At 31.1% G+C, this 14,312-nt stretch overlaps 1 protein-coding gene across 1 annotated transcript in view; it reads right to left on the bottom strand.

Annotated features, from left to right (window-relative positions):
• The window catches only part of LOC149531394 (cullin-1-like), a 70,911-nt gene extending 61,636 nt beyond the window's left edge, over positions 1-9,275 (bottom strand). Inside the window, exons 1-5 of the mRNA XM_089808335.1 lie at positions 9,159-9,275; positions 8,992-9,039; positions 8,580-8,789; positions 8,191-8,268; positions 7,987-8,073 (exon numbers count right to left, since the gene is read on the bottom strand). Of these exons, the coding sequence (XP_089664461.1) occupies positions 7,987-8,073; positions 8,191-8,268; positions 8,580-8,789; positions 8,992-9,039; positions 9,159-9,275 (540 nt within the window). The remainder of the gene's footprint in view (positions 1-7,986; positions 8,074-8,190; positions 8,269-8,579; positions 8,790-8,991; positions 9,040-9,158) is intronic.
• Positions 9,276-14,312: the final 5,037 nt, after the last annotated feature.

Raw genomic sequence — 14,312 nt, 5'->3', positions numbered from 1 at the left:
CCAACAAGTTTTGAATCTTTCATTCCAAATTTCTTCAGTGTTTCCTTGATAATATACTTAGATTGAGTGATGTAGATATCATCTTTGTTCTGTTGTATCTATAGTCCAACAAAGAATTTTATTTCACCAAACATGGACATCTCAAATTCTTTACCCATTTCTTTTGAAAATGCTTTGCACAAGTCATCATTTCTTGTAAATAGAGTATCATCAACAAATATTTCTAACAATACAATATTCTTGTTTGGTCCTTCTTGATATATAGACTATTGTTATCATTTTCTCTTTGAAAACCAATTTGTACCAAGTAATTATGAGGCCTTTCATATGAAGCTCCGGGAGCTTGCTTGAGACCATATAATGCTTTGTGTAACTTGCAAACCATGTCTTTCTTGCTAGGATCTACAAAACCTTTTGGTTGCTCAATATAGACTTCTTCATCAAGAATTCCATTCAAGAATGAGGATTTAACATTCATTTGATATACTTTAAATCTTCTAGGTGTTGCATATGCTAGTAAAGTTCTAACACCTTCTAGTCTTGCTACAGGAGTAAAAGTTTCACCATAGTCAATACCTTCTTCTTGAGAATAACCTTTGCACACCAATCTTTCTTTACTTCTTGAAACTTTTCCATCTTCATTCAGCTTATTTCTAAATACCCACTTTGTACCAATTATATTTTTGTCCTTGGGTCTAGGGACAAGAGTCCAAGTTTTGTTCTTTTCTATCTATTCTATCTCTTCATTCATTGCTTCAATCCAACTTTTATTTTCTAGAGCATCTTTAAGAGATCTAGGTACAAATTCAGCAAGTAAACATGTACCTTTTAATTTGCTTCTTGTCATTGTTCCATCTGATTTATCTCCAATGATTTGATCAGGTGCATGATGCCTTTTGATATATCTTGCTAACATAGGCTCTTTGGTCTTTGAATGGGTTCCACCATCTTCTTCTTGAATTTTAGTTTCAAGCTTGGGTCCTTATGTCTGTGACTCAGGTCCATTAGGCTCAGTTTGAACTATCTCGGTAGCCTCTATTTGTGACTTGGGTCCTTGTAGCTCAAGTTGCACTGTCTGCAACTCGGTAACTATAGAAGTTTCTGGGGACTCAAGAGATGAAGCTTCTTTTCTCTTAGATAGAATTGGTAGGGTATCAGATTCATAGTAAACAAATATCCTATAATCTTCAGGTTCCTTGTTGCTTTCCTCTTCACTCTTTTCTGCAAGTTCATCAATTTTGACATGTACACTTTCTATGATTTTGTGAGTAGACAAATTTAGACATCTGTATACTTTACTTCTACAGGAATATCCTAGAAATATGTTTTCATCACCTTTTACATCAAATTTTTCTTTTAAGATTCTTTCAATATATAACATTTGTTGCCAAATACTTTCAAGTAACTTATATTAGGTTTCTAGCCATGCCATAGTTGATAAGGTGTCTTGTTTGAATATTTTTTGAATTGAACTCTATTCAAGGTATGGACTATAGTGTTGATAGCTTCTTTCCAATATTTGAGAGCAATATTCTTTTCAATCATCAGGGTTCTAGCACAATCCATGATAGATCTATTTCTTCTTTTAGCTATATCATTTTGCTGTGGTGTACTAGGGGCTGACACTTGTCTTTTGATTCCTCCTTCAATGCAAAAATTATTGAATTCATGGGAGATGAATTCACCACGTCTGTCTAATCTTAAGCATTTCAACTTCTTTCTAGTTTCTTTTTATACTCTTGCCAGATACCACTTGAATTTTTGAAAGGCTTATGATTTTTCTTTTAGGTACATTACTGTCATCATTCTAGAATAGTCATCAATAAAGAGAATGAAAAAATTTTCTCCACTATAACTCTATATTCCAATAGGTCCACATAAGTCTAAATGAAAAATTTCCAAAACTTCTTTTGACTAATAGTTTTTTCTTTTGAATCTAGTTTTTCCCATCTTACCAATTTGGCAATTCTTGCATAGACCCATGTTAGGTTTCTTCAAACTAGGAATACCTCTTACTCTTCTATGTTTGCTTATCTTAACTAGATTATCAAAGTTCACATGACATAGCCATTTGTGCCTTAACTAGATTTCTTCTACTTGAGCAATAAAACATGAACAATCACTGAGATCAAGATAAAATAGATTATCTTTAGTTTGCTTGCCAGATTCAATCAAATTTCCTTTCCCATCCAGCAATTTGGCCTGTTCATTCATGAATTCTACCTTGAATCCAATGTTATTTAGTTGTGCCACACTCAATATATTATCCTTTAGTCCTTCAACCCAATAAGCATTGTCACATACAAGTTCTTTAGTCTGCAAGATACATCATTTTCCTTTTATGTTACAAGGTTCATTGTTTCTAAATCTTACACTACCTCCATCATAATATTCCATATGCTTAAACTTTTTTTTCTCACCATTCATATGATGTGAGAAGCACTATTAATAATCCATATTTTATTTTTGCTAACATGAGAGATAAGTGTCATTTTATCTCCTTCATCATTAGATTCATCTTTCACAACAATATATGCCATTTTATTTTTTTTGTTATCAGAATCTTTAGCTATGAAACAAGATTTCATACCTTTGTCTTTGAAGTTTTTGTAGTTGTTGGAGTCCTTCTTGCCTTTATGTTTGATGATTTTCTTCTCATCCTTGATTTCCTTGTTTGGACACCTAGCAGTAATGTGACCAACTTCTTTACAAGAAAAGCATATTAGAGGAACTTTACCTTTGTACTTTCCTCTCCCTTTGGAATATTTTCTTGCAAGTAGAGTTTCAACAACTTCAAGATCATTGTTTGAACTTTCTTCTATCTTCTTCACTTCCTAATTGACTAGATTTTGACTTTTTATCTTTTTCTTTGAGTATGAGTTTAGCTTTGAATGTTGATTCAATATTCTTTGAAGCAGGAACATAGTTATCATAGTTATCTAATTCAAAAGTTGTCAATCTTCCGACTAGAGCATCCAAGCCTTTTTTTAAATTTAGATCACATCTCTTTTCTTGAATAGCAGACACTCTAATTGCATAAATAGGAAGAAGAGTTCTGAATATTTTACTTACAAAAATTTCCTCCTTAATGTCTCCTTTAGATGCTTTGATTTCACTTACACTAGCCTTGATTCTTTTCACATATTTTACAATATTTTCATCTTCTCTCATTCTGATTTCATCAAATTGTCCTCTAAAGCTTTCTGCTTTGGCTCCTCTTACATTTCCATCTCCTCCATAGATATATTTTAGCTTATTTCACATTCAAAAGTAGTTTTGAAATCCTTTACCTCATCAAATTCAGCATAACTGAGAGCAGATGCAATATCAATCATCATGATATTATGATTCTTCTTTTCAACAATGTCTTCAACTAATAAAGTTCCAGTGAGAGTCTTGTATTCAGCATCAAGATACTTGAAACTTGGAGCATTGATGGTACCCAGATGTAATCTCATAAGTCATTGCCATGCTGCAAAGTTGTCTCTTCTCAGCTTGGGAATATCTCTTTTGTAAGACATCGTGATCTTTAGCTTAGGTACTTGAAACCTTCTCTACAAGCACCAAAAGCTTTGATACCAATTGTTGGAAATATAAGAGGAGTAACTAAGAGGGAAGGGGTGAATCGGTTACTACAAAAATAAATTTGAGATCCCTTAGATGTCAGTACAAAAATGCAAATAGATAACTAAATACTATTGATGCTCAGTAAACACACAGAATACTATAACTTGGTAATAACTAGATTAGCTTGGTAAATGATTAACATATAAATCTTTAGATGTTATCTATGATTACCATTACTTTAACTTAGTTGCAAACACATAAAAAAAATAATAGCATGAACACATTTGAACTAGGATTTAACGTGGAAACCCAATTTGGGAAAAATCACCAATTGCAACTAGTTACTGTTTTCACTCTTTTGAAGTGAGACCTGTTAGGAGCCAACCTTGTTAAAGATTATGAAATACATTATTAGGTGTGACCCTGTTAAAGGATTTAATCACCCTGTTAGGAGTGGCCTTGTTAGAGGTCTTGAGAACAATTCACTAGAATTGCCACCTTGTTAGAGGATTTGCAAATAGTTGTTAAGCCAACTCTGTTAGGAGATTTAGATCACTACTACAATGATTAGCGAGTAACAATGAGATTGGCCTTATTTGAGTGCAACTGAATTGCTGATTACAGATCTCTATTCTAGCTTGTACTTGATCCTTACTGATCATATATAGCTTTGCCACTCCACAAGGATATTCTACTTATCCTTCAAATTCGCTTCCTCTTCTCATTATTAAATCTTCAATTATATCTTCATACTTCCATATATTGAAATGACAACTTGACTTTATACTCATATCTTTCACTTTGTCAAGTCGGCTCAAATATAACTTAGAATAATTAATATTCATCACCTTAGTCGACTGGAATCAATAGATAAATCAATTAATCTTAATATGCTAAAATAAAAAAATTATTCATTAGCTGACCTAGCTGAGTAGAAACTAACTCAGAGACATTTTCCTTTGTTAACCAATAAAGGCTCAGTTAACACTGCAAACTTGCAAAAAATCCTTTGGAAACCAAGTGAGCTCAGTTAGCACTGGTTCCATCCAACTTTTCTTCATTAACTGAGTGAGCTTGGATAACACTTTCTTTTTGCAACATTTCCTTTGGCGCCTGAGTGAACTTGATAGACATTGCCTTCTGAACTAGGCAAACACAAGAATGTTTAGTAGACACTAAGAACTATCTTTACTACCCGAGTGAGCTCGACATATACTAACTGATAATGATATGACATTTTTGTAACATCAAAGAAAACACACAATTAATCAATTATATCCAACACTAAGATGGGCTTTCAAATCTCAAGATGTGGAGTTAATGGGATGTCATGTGGATTTGATGATTTTGCTACTCTAGATTAACTTAATCACTATGTTTTCCTAAAGACCTTTATTCATTTGGGGGTCTCTTAGCTATAAAAGCTACTACATGATTTGCAATGGTTTGTCTATGGTTTTAGCCAAAAATCTAATCAGTCACGTGGAGAAAATAGTGGCTGATCTTAATGGTAGAGAGGAGGAGTTGGTTGTAGACTTGGATGAGGACAAGGTAATGGAAGGGGAGAATTCGGGACTTGAACCATTGAGAATTGAGAAGATGGTTAGGGATGACAAACAGGCATAGTCCTATCTGAAGGATGGTGGATTTATTCCATTTATGGAAAGCATTGAGGGCCATGATGAGATGGTTACCTAGCAATTTGTGGACACCTAGAAGAAGTGTTGGGTAACTATCAACAGGGACATTTTTGAGGTCATAGAAGAACTGATTGCCAATGCCACTGGCCTCTCATTGGAAGGGAAGTCATGGAGGAACCAACCTAGAGTTAAAGATGAAGCAAGCTTTAGGAGTTTCTTCCACTCTGACAAAACCCTAGTACTCTTCTAAGGTGGTTTTTTCTCTCAAGAAGCTTCCAAAACCATAGAATATGGTATGCTATAGTATCTTTCTCTATGTCACCCTTGAGGACAAAGTTAAGGTTTATATAACTACCATTACCCTATTCTGAACCATTTCCAAAACAAAGAATGCATTTCTTTTCATTTTCTCCTGTTACACTCTATGGAAGATTATGTTTGGAATATAACAAAACAATGTGAGGAGTGAAAAAATTACACTATCTACCATCAAACCTTGATGTTCCATCTGTTTAAATTTTATAAAAGGACTCCACCCTAAAATTCTGAGCATTAGCCCTTCTCCTCTGAAAATAACTACCCAGAGCTCATCTTCACCTTCTAAACCCATCTCCAAAGAGGGCCCCATGGCTATGGCTAGGAAAATTAAGGAAGACAAAATTGAAGTCTTGGATGTTGAAAAAATGGAACCATAAGTAAGGACATAAACTGGTTGAGAAAGAGGCCGAGAGAGAAAATACCCTCAACCAATCCTGCCATACCTAAACTAGAAAGCTCCAAGAAAAATTCTAGGCCTTGTCCCAACCGTAAGGCCACTAAAAGGAACTACGGGGAACAAGAAGAAGAAGAAATAAAAAATGAGAATAAAATCAAAGATACAAAGGAAGCTAGCACTTTTCCCCTCCAAGGTTTCAAACATGTTTAAAACTATTACTCCAAATTTTAGAAAGTTTGAGAATGTCGAGCATGGCATGACCACCTCACTGGTTAAGATAGGCCCTTTGAGTAGCCAAGGCTAGGCAAAAAAAAACAAGAATGAATAGGAGGCTAAGGATGAGTAGAGGGGAGACAACACTCAGCAAAAAGAACTAAAAATGAGAACACAAAATAGGGGAACCAGGTGGTGGAGAAACTGGAAAAGTCAATTACAAAGTTAGTTAAACAAAATGAGGATCTCGAGGGCAAGTTCGATAGGGTTGCTAATTTCTCAGTCCGCATGAGGTACTCAATGGCCACTATGCTCTACCTTATGCAAACCAACAAAGACCGAGGGACGAATGATAAGGTGGTGAAGACAAACAATGCCCTATATGGCTTCCTAGCTAAGGTCTAGCTTTGCCTGCTGCTCAAAAATCCGAGCAATCACATGTTGGTGTGGTTATGTTTTATTTTGTTTATTATGTTTCTTAGTTATACTCTGAGCCTTCGTGCCCCTTTTGGTTTTTATCTCTGGACTGATAGTAGGGCCAATATTTGTTTGATGACCATGGTTTATGACCATGGTTTTGTATACTATTAAGACTCTCAATGCATGGTAGTATTTACTTGACTGTTATGGTTATGGGTGGTTTTTTGAAATTTTGAAAGGGGGTTAGGTAATGTTGTGGCAGTAAATACCAACTGATCTTCGAACAGTTGCTCTTTTCTGTTATGAACCAGCCCCCATTTTGGCTGCTTCTTAATTTAAAAAACAATTAGAAATTGAAACATCATTTTCCTTATCATATTATTGCATAACTCTAATTTATAATCTAAATTGAAATGTAAGATTCTACTTGATTATGTGGCTAATTGGATGCTATTAAGAAAACAGGTATTCAGTTCATAATTTTAATTTCCCATATAATTGAAAGATAAATTGGAAAAGACTATAGCTCTTTAATAACAAACAAACAACGACAATCGACAACAATAATGACAATGTGGTGAACAAAATGAGGAAGGGCTTGACTTTACCTGGTCCTGAGTTTCAGTGGTATTCCTTCTCCCTTGCTATAAAAACATGCATGTCAAAGAATTGGAAATTAGTGTTCCAACTAGCTAATACAAATTTGATCTTTAACTAGAATGGAAACCTCAATTGGATATCGTAGCAAGAAACATTACAATATTTGCTGCTACATCCTCTGCCTATCTAACTAGTGTTGTTCCTTCTGCAATAACAAACTACAAAACAAAAACAAGCCAGTTAGAAAATCTTTGCACTAAACTTTATGTCTATATGTAAAAATAGGCAGTCCCAAAACATGTTTACGAAAGGGAGGAACCTGGTTGAAGGTATTTGCAATTGGATCCAAGCCTTGGTATATTTTATCAAACAGTCTAAACATTCTTGAAAGATCTTCTTTCTGTAATAGAAACCCAATTATGAACACTGTTAATTATACATGGGAATCATAAACCAAAAAATATGTCCTATCCTGACAAACCAGTTAGTTTCTGGTGCTGAGTCAAATCTGTTGGGTGATGCGACACGCTCCCCTGCCCACAGGTGGTTAATTATGTGGTGTTCCATGTTCACTAACAGTCATGGCTTTTGGTGCAATGGCAAATGGGCCCCACAATTGGTATCAGAGCCTGGTTTTGGCTTGGTCATGGGTTCAAATCTCTCCGGTACCTTCCCGATCCGCGTAAGCACCTGGTATGCGCGTTGAGGGGGAGATTGTTGGGTGATGCGATGCGCTCCCCTGCCCACAGGTGGTTAATTATGTGGTGTTCCATGTTCACTAAAAGTCATGGCTTTTGGTGCAACGGCAAATGGGCCCTACAAAATCCATACCTTTTCAGTCCTAAGCAGCTCCCAGGGACCTGAATCCTTCTCCAAAATTTGCTCCTTGTAATGACTCAGTAATTCATTTTCTATTTTCTGCCATAAGAACGATATTATAACTAATCTTCCTATGTTCAATAATAGTGTATAAATATATATATATATATATATATATATATATATATATATATATATATATATATATATGCTCACATTTAGCAACTTCCTCTCACTACTCGGATGCAAATAATTCAAAACTCTATCCTTCTCCAGTTGCAAACATTCCTCAACCTTTGGTACAAGAGAATACGTATCAGAAATACTTAAAAACATTTGAGCTGTTAGATCTGTTGCATGTCATTTCTGAGTTCAATTATATAAAAATTAAATGACAACATATTATCTTTCTTGTTCATCATCTCTATATCATGATAATGCACCAATTGCTCAAATTATCAATGCCCAATACAAATGTCAGTAATCTTTACATAAATAAATAAATAAAACTATCACCAACAACAAATACAACATTAATTTTGTCCAAAATCAATATCCTTCAATATAAACTGTGAGACTCTGATGTGTTTTCAAACCACGATTACCTTCAACAAATACTCTGTGCAAGAATATTCTGTATTAATCCATGATGCAGCCATCGTAGAATAATGCGATGCCGACTCTTCTAACAATTGTGATTCAAACTCCATTACATAGAAATCGTCATCCTGAGCCACCCCAGCCCTCGCAAAAATGCTCACAACATTTTTTATTAGAGACCGATCAATTTCCCTTCCTTCTCGTTCACTCTTTATCTGAAAGAGCCATTTTATATCAACTTTTAGCATAGGAATTTTAATATAGGAATAAGGGTTTGTATCTGTTTAAGAATTAACTATCATACATTAAGGTTTGATTTTGATTCTAGATTAATATATGAGAAATTTAATTCTTCACTACAACTTTTCAATTTTATATCATTATGAAGAGAATTAACCCATTTGATAAAACGTATACCAGAGTGATAACTGCATTTCTTGCCTTCATCTTCATCTCATCGTAAACCTGCAATAACATAACATAAGAGAAGAGGTTACCACTAACTCATGAAACTGTCAAAAGGTTATTTTAATTGGTTTCTTATTATTATTTCATAATGATAAGAAGCTTGGTACGTGATTTACCAGATCAAAAAATGTCTTAGCCACTCTAACTTGTTCACGTGAAGCGTAGAAACGATCCACATAACAAAAAGAGCGCAGACATCCATTGTACCATCTGTTTCCAATGAATCTATTCATATTGAATTTCTTCTTTTATGAAAAATTTGGCTAATTCAGAGGAGTAGTCAAGCTGTATTCCCAAGTTCTTTTAAATGTTGGTTGCCAAATCTATTCCGAACTAACCATTTTAATATAATCAAAATCGAATATTTTTAGTTTTAGCATATTTCTTTTATTTGGTCAGTTTGTACAGACTGTGTAATCATAATAGAAACATGGTAAAGCACAAAAAGAAGTTTAATAGATAAAAAAATTCAGTGCATTTGTTTCTTTAAAGCCAAGGGTGAAGATGATAGTGTTGAACTTTGCCAGCCGAACACACGGGTGTTTAAAATAGAATGATAAAGGTAAAAATTATAGAAGACTTCACAAAAAAGTCTTTTATGTGAAATGATAGGTATTGAATTTGAGAATAGTATGTTTAGAGATGTTTCATGAATCCTGCATCATAGGAGACTGAGGAAATAGAAAATGAAAGAAATTAGATAGGGGATTTTTACCATTTAAACAAGCGCGACAAAGTGGCTCCTATTTGCCTTAGTTTAATTATATAAAACAACTAGTGAATAGAATAATTTTAGTGGAATTATAATGTTGAGGTGAAAAATAAGCGAGGATAAGATTTCTTTAGAAATATTGAAAGATAGAAATATGATAAAAATTTAAAGATTGAAATAAGTAAGAAGATAATACTATAAATTAAGTATAAAGAAATAAAGTTCATAAAAGAATAAACATATAATGAGTAAGCTTGATATGTCGATTTGCATAAAGATTTAATATAACAAAATAAGAAGACAAGAAACTTGTATGTTTTGGAAAGAGTAAATGAAAGATGAAAACACTATAATAAATTATATAAAATAGATAATTAGATCAAATAATTTCTAATTGTAAAAATAGATTACTTTTTTTTAAAACATAATTATAAATTATTTAATAAATATTTTATGAAGAAATTTGGAAAAAATAAATAATAAGAATTTATTTATTTAAGAATAGAAAAAAAATTACATATATTATTTATTAAGATAATCTATTAATAAGTATAAATTGACAAAAATTAACAGATTATTGTAACATTTAAAACTATTCTATAAATTGAAAATATTGTTTAAAACTAAAAACTAAATATATTATATCGTTAAAAATACTCTAAATAAATTTGTATTTTAAAATAAAATAATTTGATAATTATATTAAATGTTTATCTATAACAACTTCTTAAAACTTATATATATATATATATATATATATATATATATATATATATATATGACGTGTCAATTTTATAAAATCTATAAGATTTTAAGGTTGTAATATGAGTAGAAATGGAAAGATTGTGTAATATTTGATGAATAATATGTAGAGAATAATGAATAACAAGTGCTACCTAGTAGCTTAGTACTTGCCTTTAGTTTTTATATAAATATAATTTTAATTTAATAATTTTATTATAGTTTATAAAAAATTATTAATCAAAATATTAGATAATTATAGTTATATTAATTATAATTATAATTATAATTTTATTTACAAATATAATTATTAATATAAATGTTCTATTGTATATATGTCATATAATAATATTATATTAGAAATATATTAAAATATAAAAAATAATAATATTTTTATAATGATAATATATAATAGTATTTCTTAAACTATTATACAATATACAAAAATATCTTTTTAATATTTTTAATTGAATGACAAATATTATATTATAAAAAAATACAATATTAAAATATAAAAAATTAAACAAAATCATTTACATTAAAAATATTAAACATTAATGAATCATATTCACTTTAAGCCAACTCTTAAAAATTATTAGTTTTACAATCAAAATGGTAAATAATTCAACCAAAAAATAATTTATTAAAATTGTAATATTAACAATCATGCATCTATGCTATGCAACATTTTAAGCCAACTCTTAAAAATTATTAGTTTTACAATCAAAATGGTAAATAATTCAACCAAAAAATAATTTATTAAAATTGTAATATTAACAATCATGCATCTATGCTATGCAACATTTTAGTTCGATAAAAAAAAATTAAAATCAATTAATTTTTAAGTCATAGAAACCAAAAAAAAATAATTGCTAGTTAAAACATAAAATCTAAAAAGTATGACAATATTACTTACCCTACCCACAAGTACTAATAATAAATATGATAAAATTCTTCATACAAAATAAGATTAGTTTAAAAATATAAATTGTTATAATTCAACATAGTTAAATAGTTTCTATTTAAAAAATTAAAAGATTTATCATTATTTAAAGTACATGTATATAAAAATGGAAAATAATATTTTTAATAAAAAGAAAATTATTATTCAAATTATTTAGTGAAATTGATAATTTATTGTATATATTTTTTTATGTTTCATATTTTTATATAAATAGGTATCCTAAAATGTAGCCATAGAAATTTGTTCCTATAGACCCCAAATAAATGAACCAATAAAATCATTTTTATGATTTTAAAACTTCAAATTCTCACATATAAAATTAGAAAAAAATAAAAATAAAAATAAAATTAATAACTCTTGCATTTGATTGGTTGAATTAGAAAACATTAATCATTGATTATGAATAAGAGATTACAATAGTATATTGCCTAGTGAGCTTAGAAGGTAACGAAATATATACAATTTAGATATGAAATATAAAATTAAAATAATTACAACATAGAAAGATAAAATTTCTATTTTAAATATGAAATGAAAAACTTTTAGAATATAAAATACCTTTTTAAAGAATTTATCTATATGTTACAATATTTTTAGTAAAATATTAAAGTTATAATAATTTGTTTGACAAATATTATTACTAGTAATATTTATATAGTATATATTGAGAAAGTCAAAAAGTTTTAAATTAAATGTGTAAGCATGTCTGTGTGTATGTCTTTCTATCTATCTATCTACATCCTCATAATATGATTGACTTTACTGAACAAGTAAAAACACTACATAATTAAAGTGTCTCAAAATAAACTTGAAAGTGCTGGTATCTCTAACCATTATTGTCTATCAGTGTCAGCCACTTAATCACTTACAAGGCAAAGTTAGACGGTCATCACTACGACCGAGCTACTCTATATATCCTGAGGCATGTATATAAGCAAGTATGTACCGAGCTCTATAGGAGTTGATTAAATTTTTAGTCACAAAGTATTTTCTATATGAGCCAAGCTCATTAGTGACTAAGAAAGTCATCAATGACTGAGCAAATTCCAAGTAGACAAGTGTCGAGTTATATAGTATGTATTGAGAACAATATATATCAAGCATCAGAAGGGTAATATAGATTGAGCAACAACAATGTCAAACATTAGGAAATAGTAAAGACCAAGTAATGCAGAGTTTACATAAAAGTTAGGAATGGAACAAAGTTTGAGGCAAAATGATTATCAGGCCGACTTGGAAGGAATATTTAAATTTTGAAGAGGTTGCTACAAAATATTTAATACTTAAAGAGGTTGTTATAGAACATTTGCATGACGTGGATCATAGATCCCTATGTTATGTGTTCAACAATCAGGATGAAAAGGAAAAGAATGAAACCATTTAGAAAATAGCTTATGAATCACTTTAAATAGAGATGATCTTAACCTAGATCATAAGCATGCAAAGTAAGAGAAAAGCAAGAGAGGTGTGTGCACGAGAACAAGAAGTAAATAATAGATCAAAAGTAAGTGACGGGTTTTTCTATCATCTAACAGAGCAAGTGACCTAGTCATGGCAATGAAGTGAAAGGGAAAGGCAAGTGATATCAAATTAGAGGAGAGGATCAATTAACAAGGAGAAGACTTGAAATTAGTTTACAGATAAAACTAAGAGTCAACTACTGAATCATTTTTAACAGACTTGAATCAAGGTAAATCTCTTAACAGAGTGGTCTTGATAAATCTATGTAAATCTCCTAACAGATTCCTTACTTAGTTGTAAGTGTAAATCCTCTAACAAGGTGAGACCTAACAGTCTCTTAAGCCTTTAAAAAGGCATAATCCTCATAGGGTAGATCATATTTTATGGTCAAACATTGTAACCTTAACTGGTTAACTTTATTACTGTAGTAGTGAATATTTGTGGTTATCATACCCACCCTAGTTTTACCTTCACCTTAGAGGGTTTATCAATACCAAATATTGTGTTATGTGTTTTATTTTCATGCACGTGATTGATCATATTTATATGTTACAATGGATTACATTATAAATTTTACATGCACAAGCATTGGTTCTCTTAGAGAATCTTAATAGCTTGGAGATTAGATCTTGGAGATGGAGGCTTATAAACTAGATAGTGTTACTAACAATCAGGTGATTGATATCTAGCTCACACTACAAAAATTTGAGAAGGCAAGATAAGATCTGAAGGATTCCCTAAAAAGGAGAAAGGAAATTTCCATCCAGGTAAAACAATTTTCCTATGAAGAAGTTGAGACTAAAGGACCGTTTGAATCAATCGATCCAAATGACAAAGAATCTATTGATCTTCTTGACAAGAACAAATTACTAAATAAGGAAGTGAGAGAACTGAAAAGAGTGCATGAAATCCAATTAGTAAGACTATGTGAAGTGACCAAACAAAGAAAGAAAGATGAAGAAGACATGACTATGGCTAAAGAAGACAAGGGTGATGACTACCAAACTTGAAAGGATATCAGATGTACAAAAGCTCACTAATACTCAACTAGACACGATGAACCAACCAATGATTGCAAATCAAGAATTGAATCACAAGGATGTGGAAATTACAAATCTCAAATCAAAAAATGACATACCGAAGAATAAACTAAAAAATGAGAAGGAATCTATGGAGAGATTTAGTAAACCAAAGGAAGCAATGAAGTACTATGAATAACTTATGAAGTCATCAAGTTATTCTAATTGATTAGGACATTCATGCACTAAGAAAGGATAATCATCTCGGAATGGAGAATTGAGGAATGCAAAGTCCAAAGACAAACCAACATGTTATCACTATGGAAAACTTCGTCATACTGTAAATATCTGTCAAAAAAAATGTGGTATGCAA

Source organism: Cupressus sempervirens, chromosome 11, assembly GCF_028749045.1.
Source record: "Cupressus sempervirens isolate cs-2001-9-10 chromosome 11, ASM2874904v1, whole genome shotgun sequence".
NCBI classification, from domain to species: Eukaryota; Viridiplantae; Streptophyta; class Pinopsida; order Cupressales; family Cupressaceae; genus Cupressus; species Cupressus sempervirens.
This window is presented reverse-complemented; position numbering and strand designations above follow the sequence as displayed.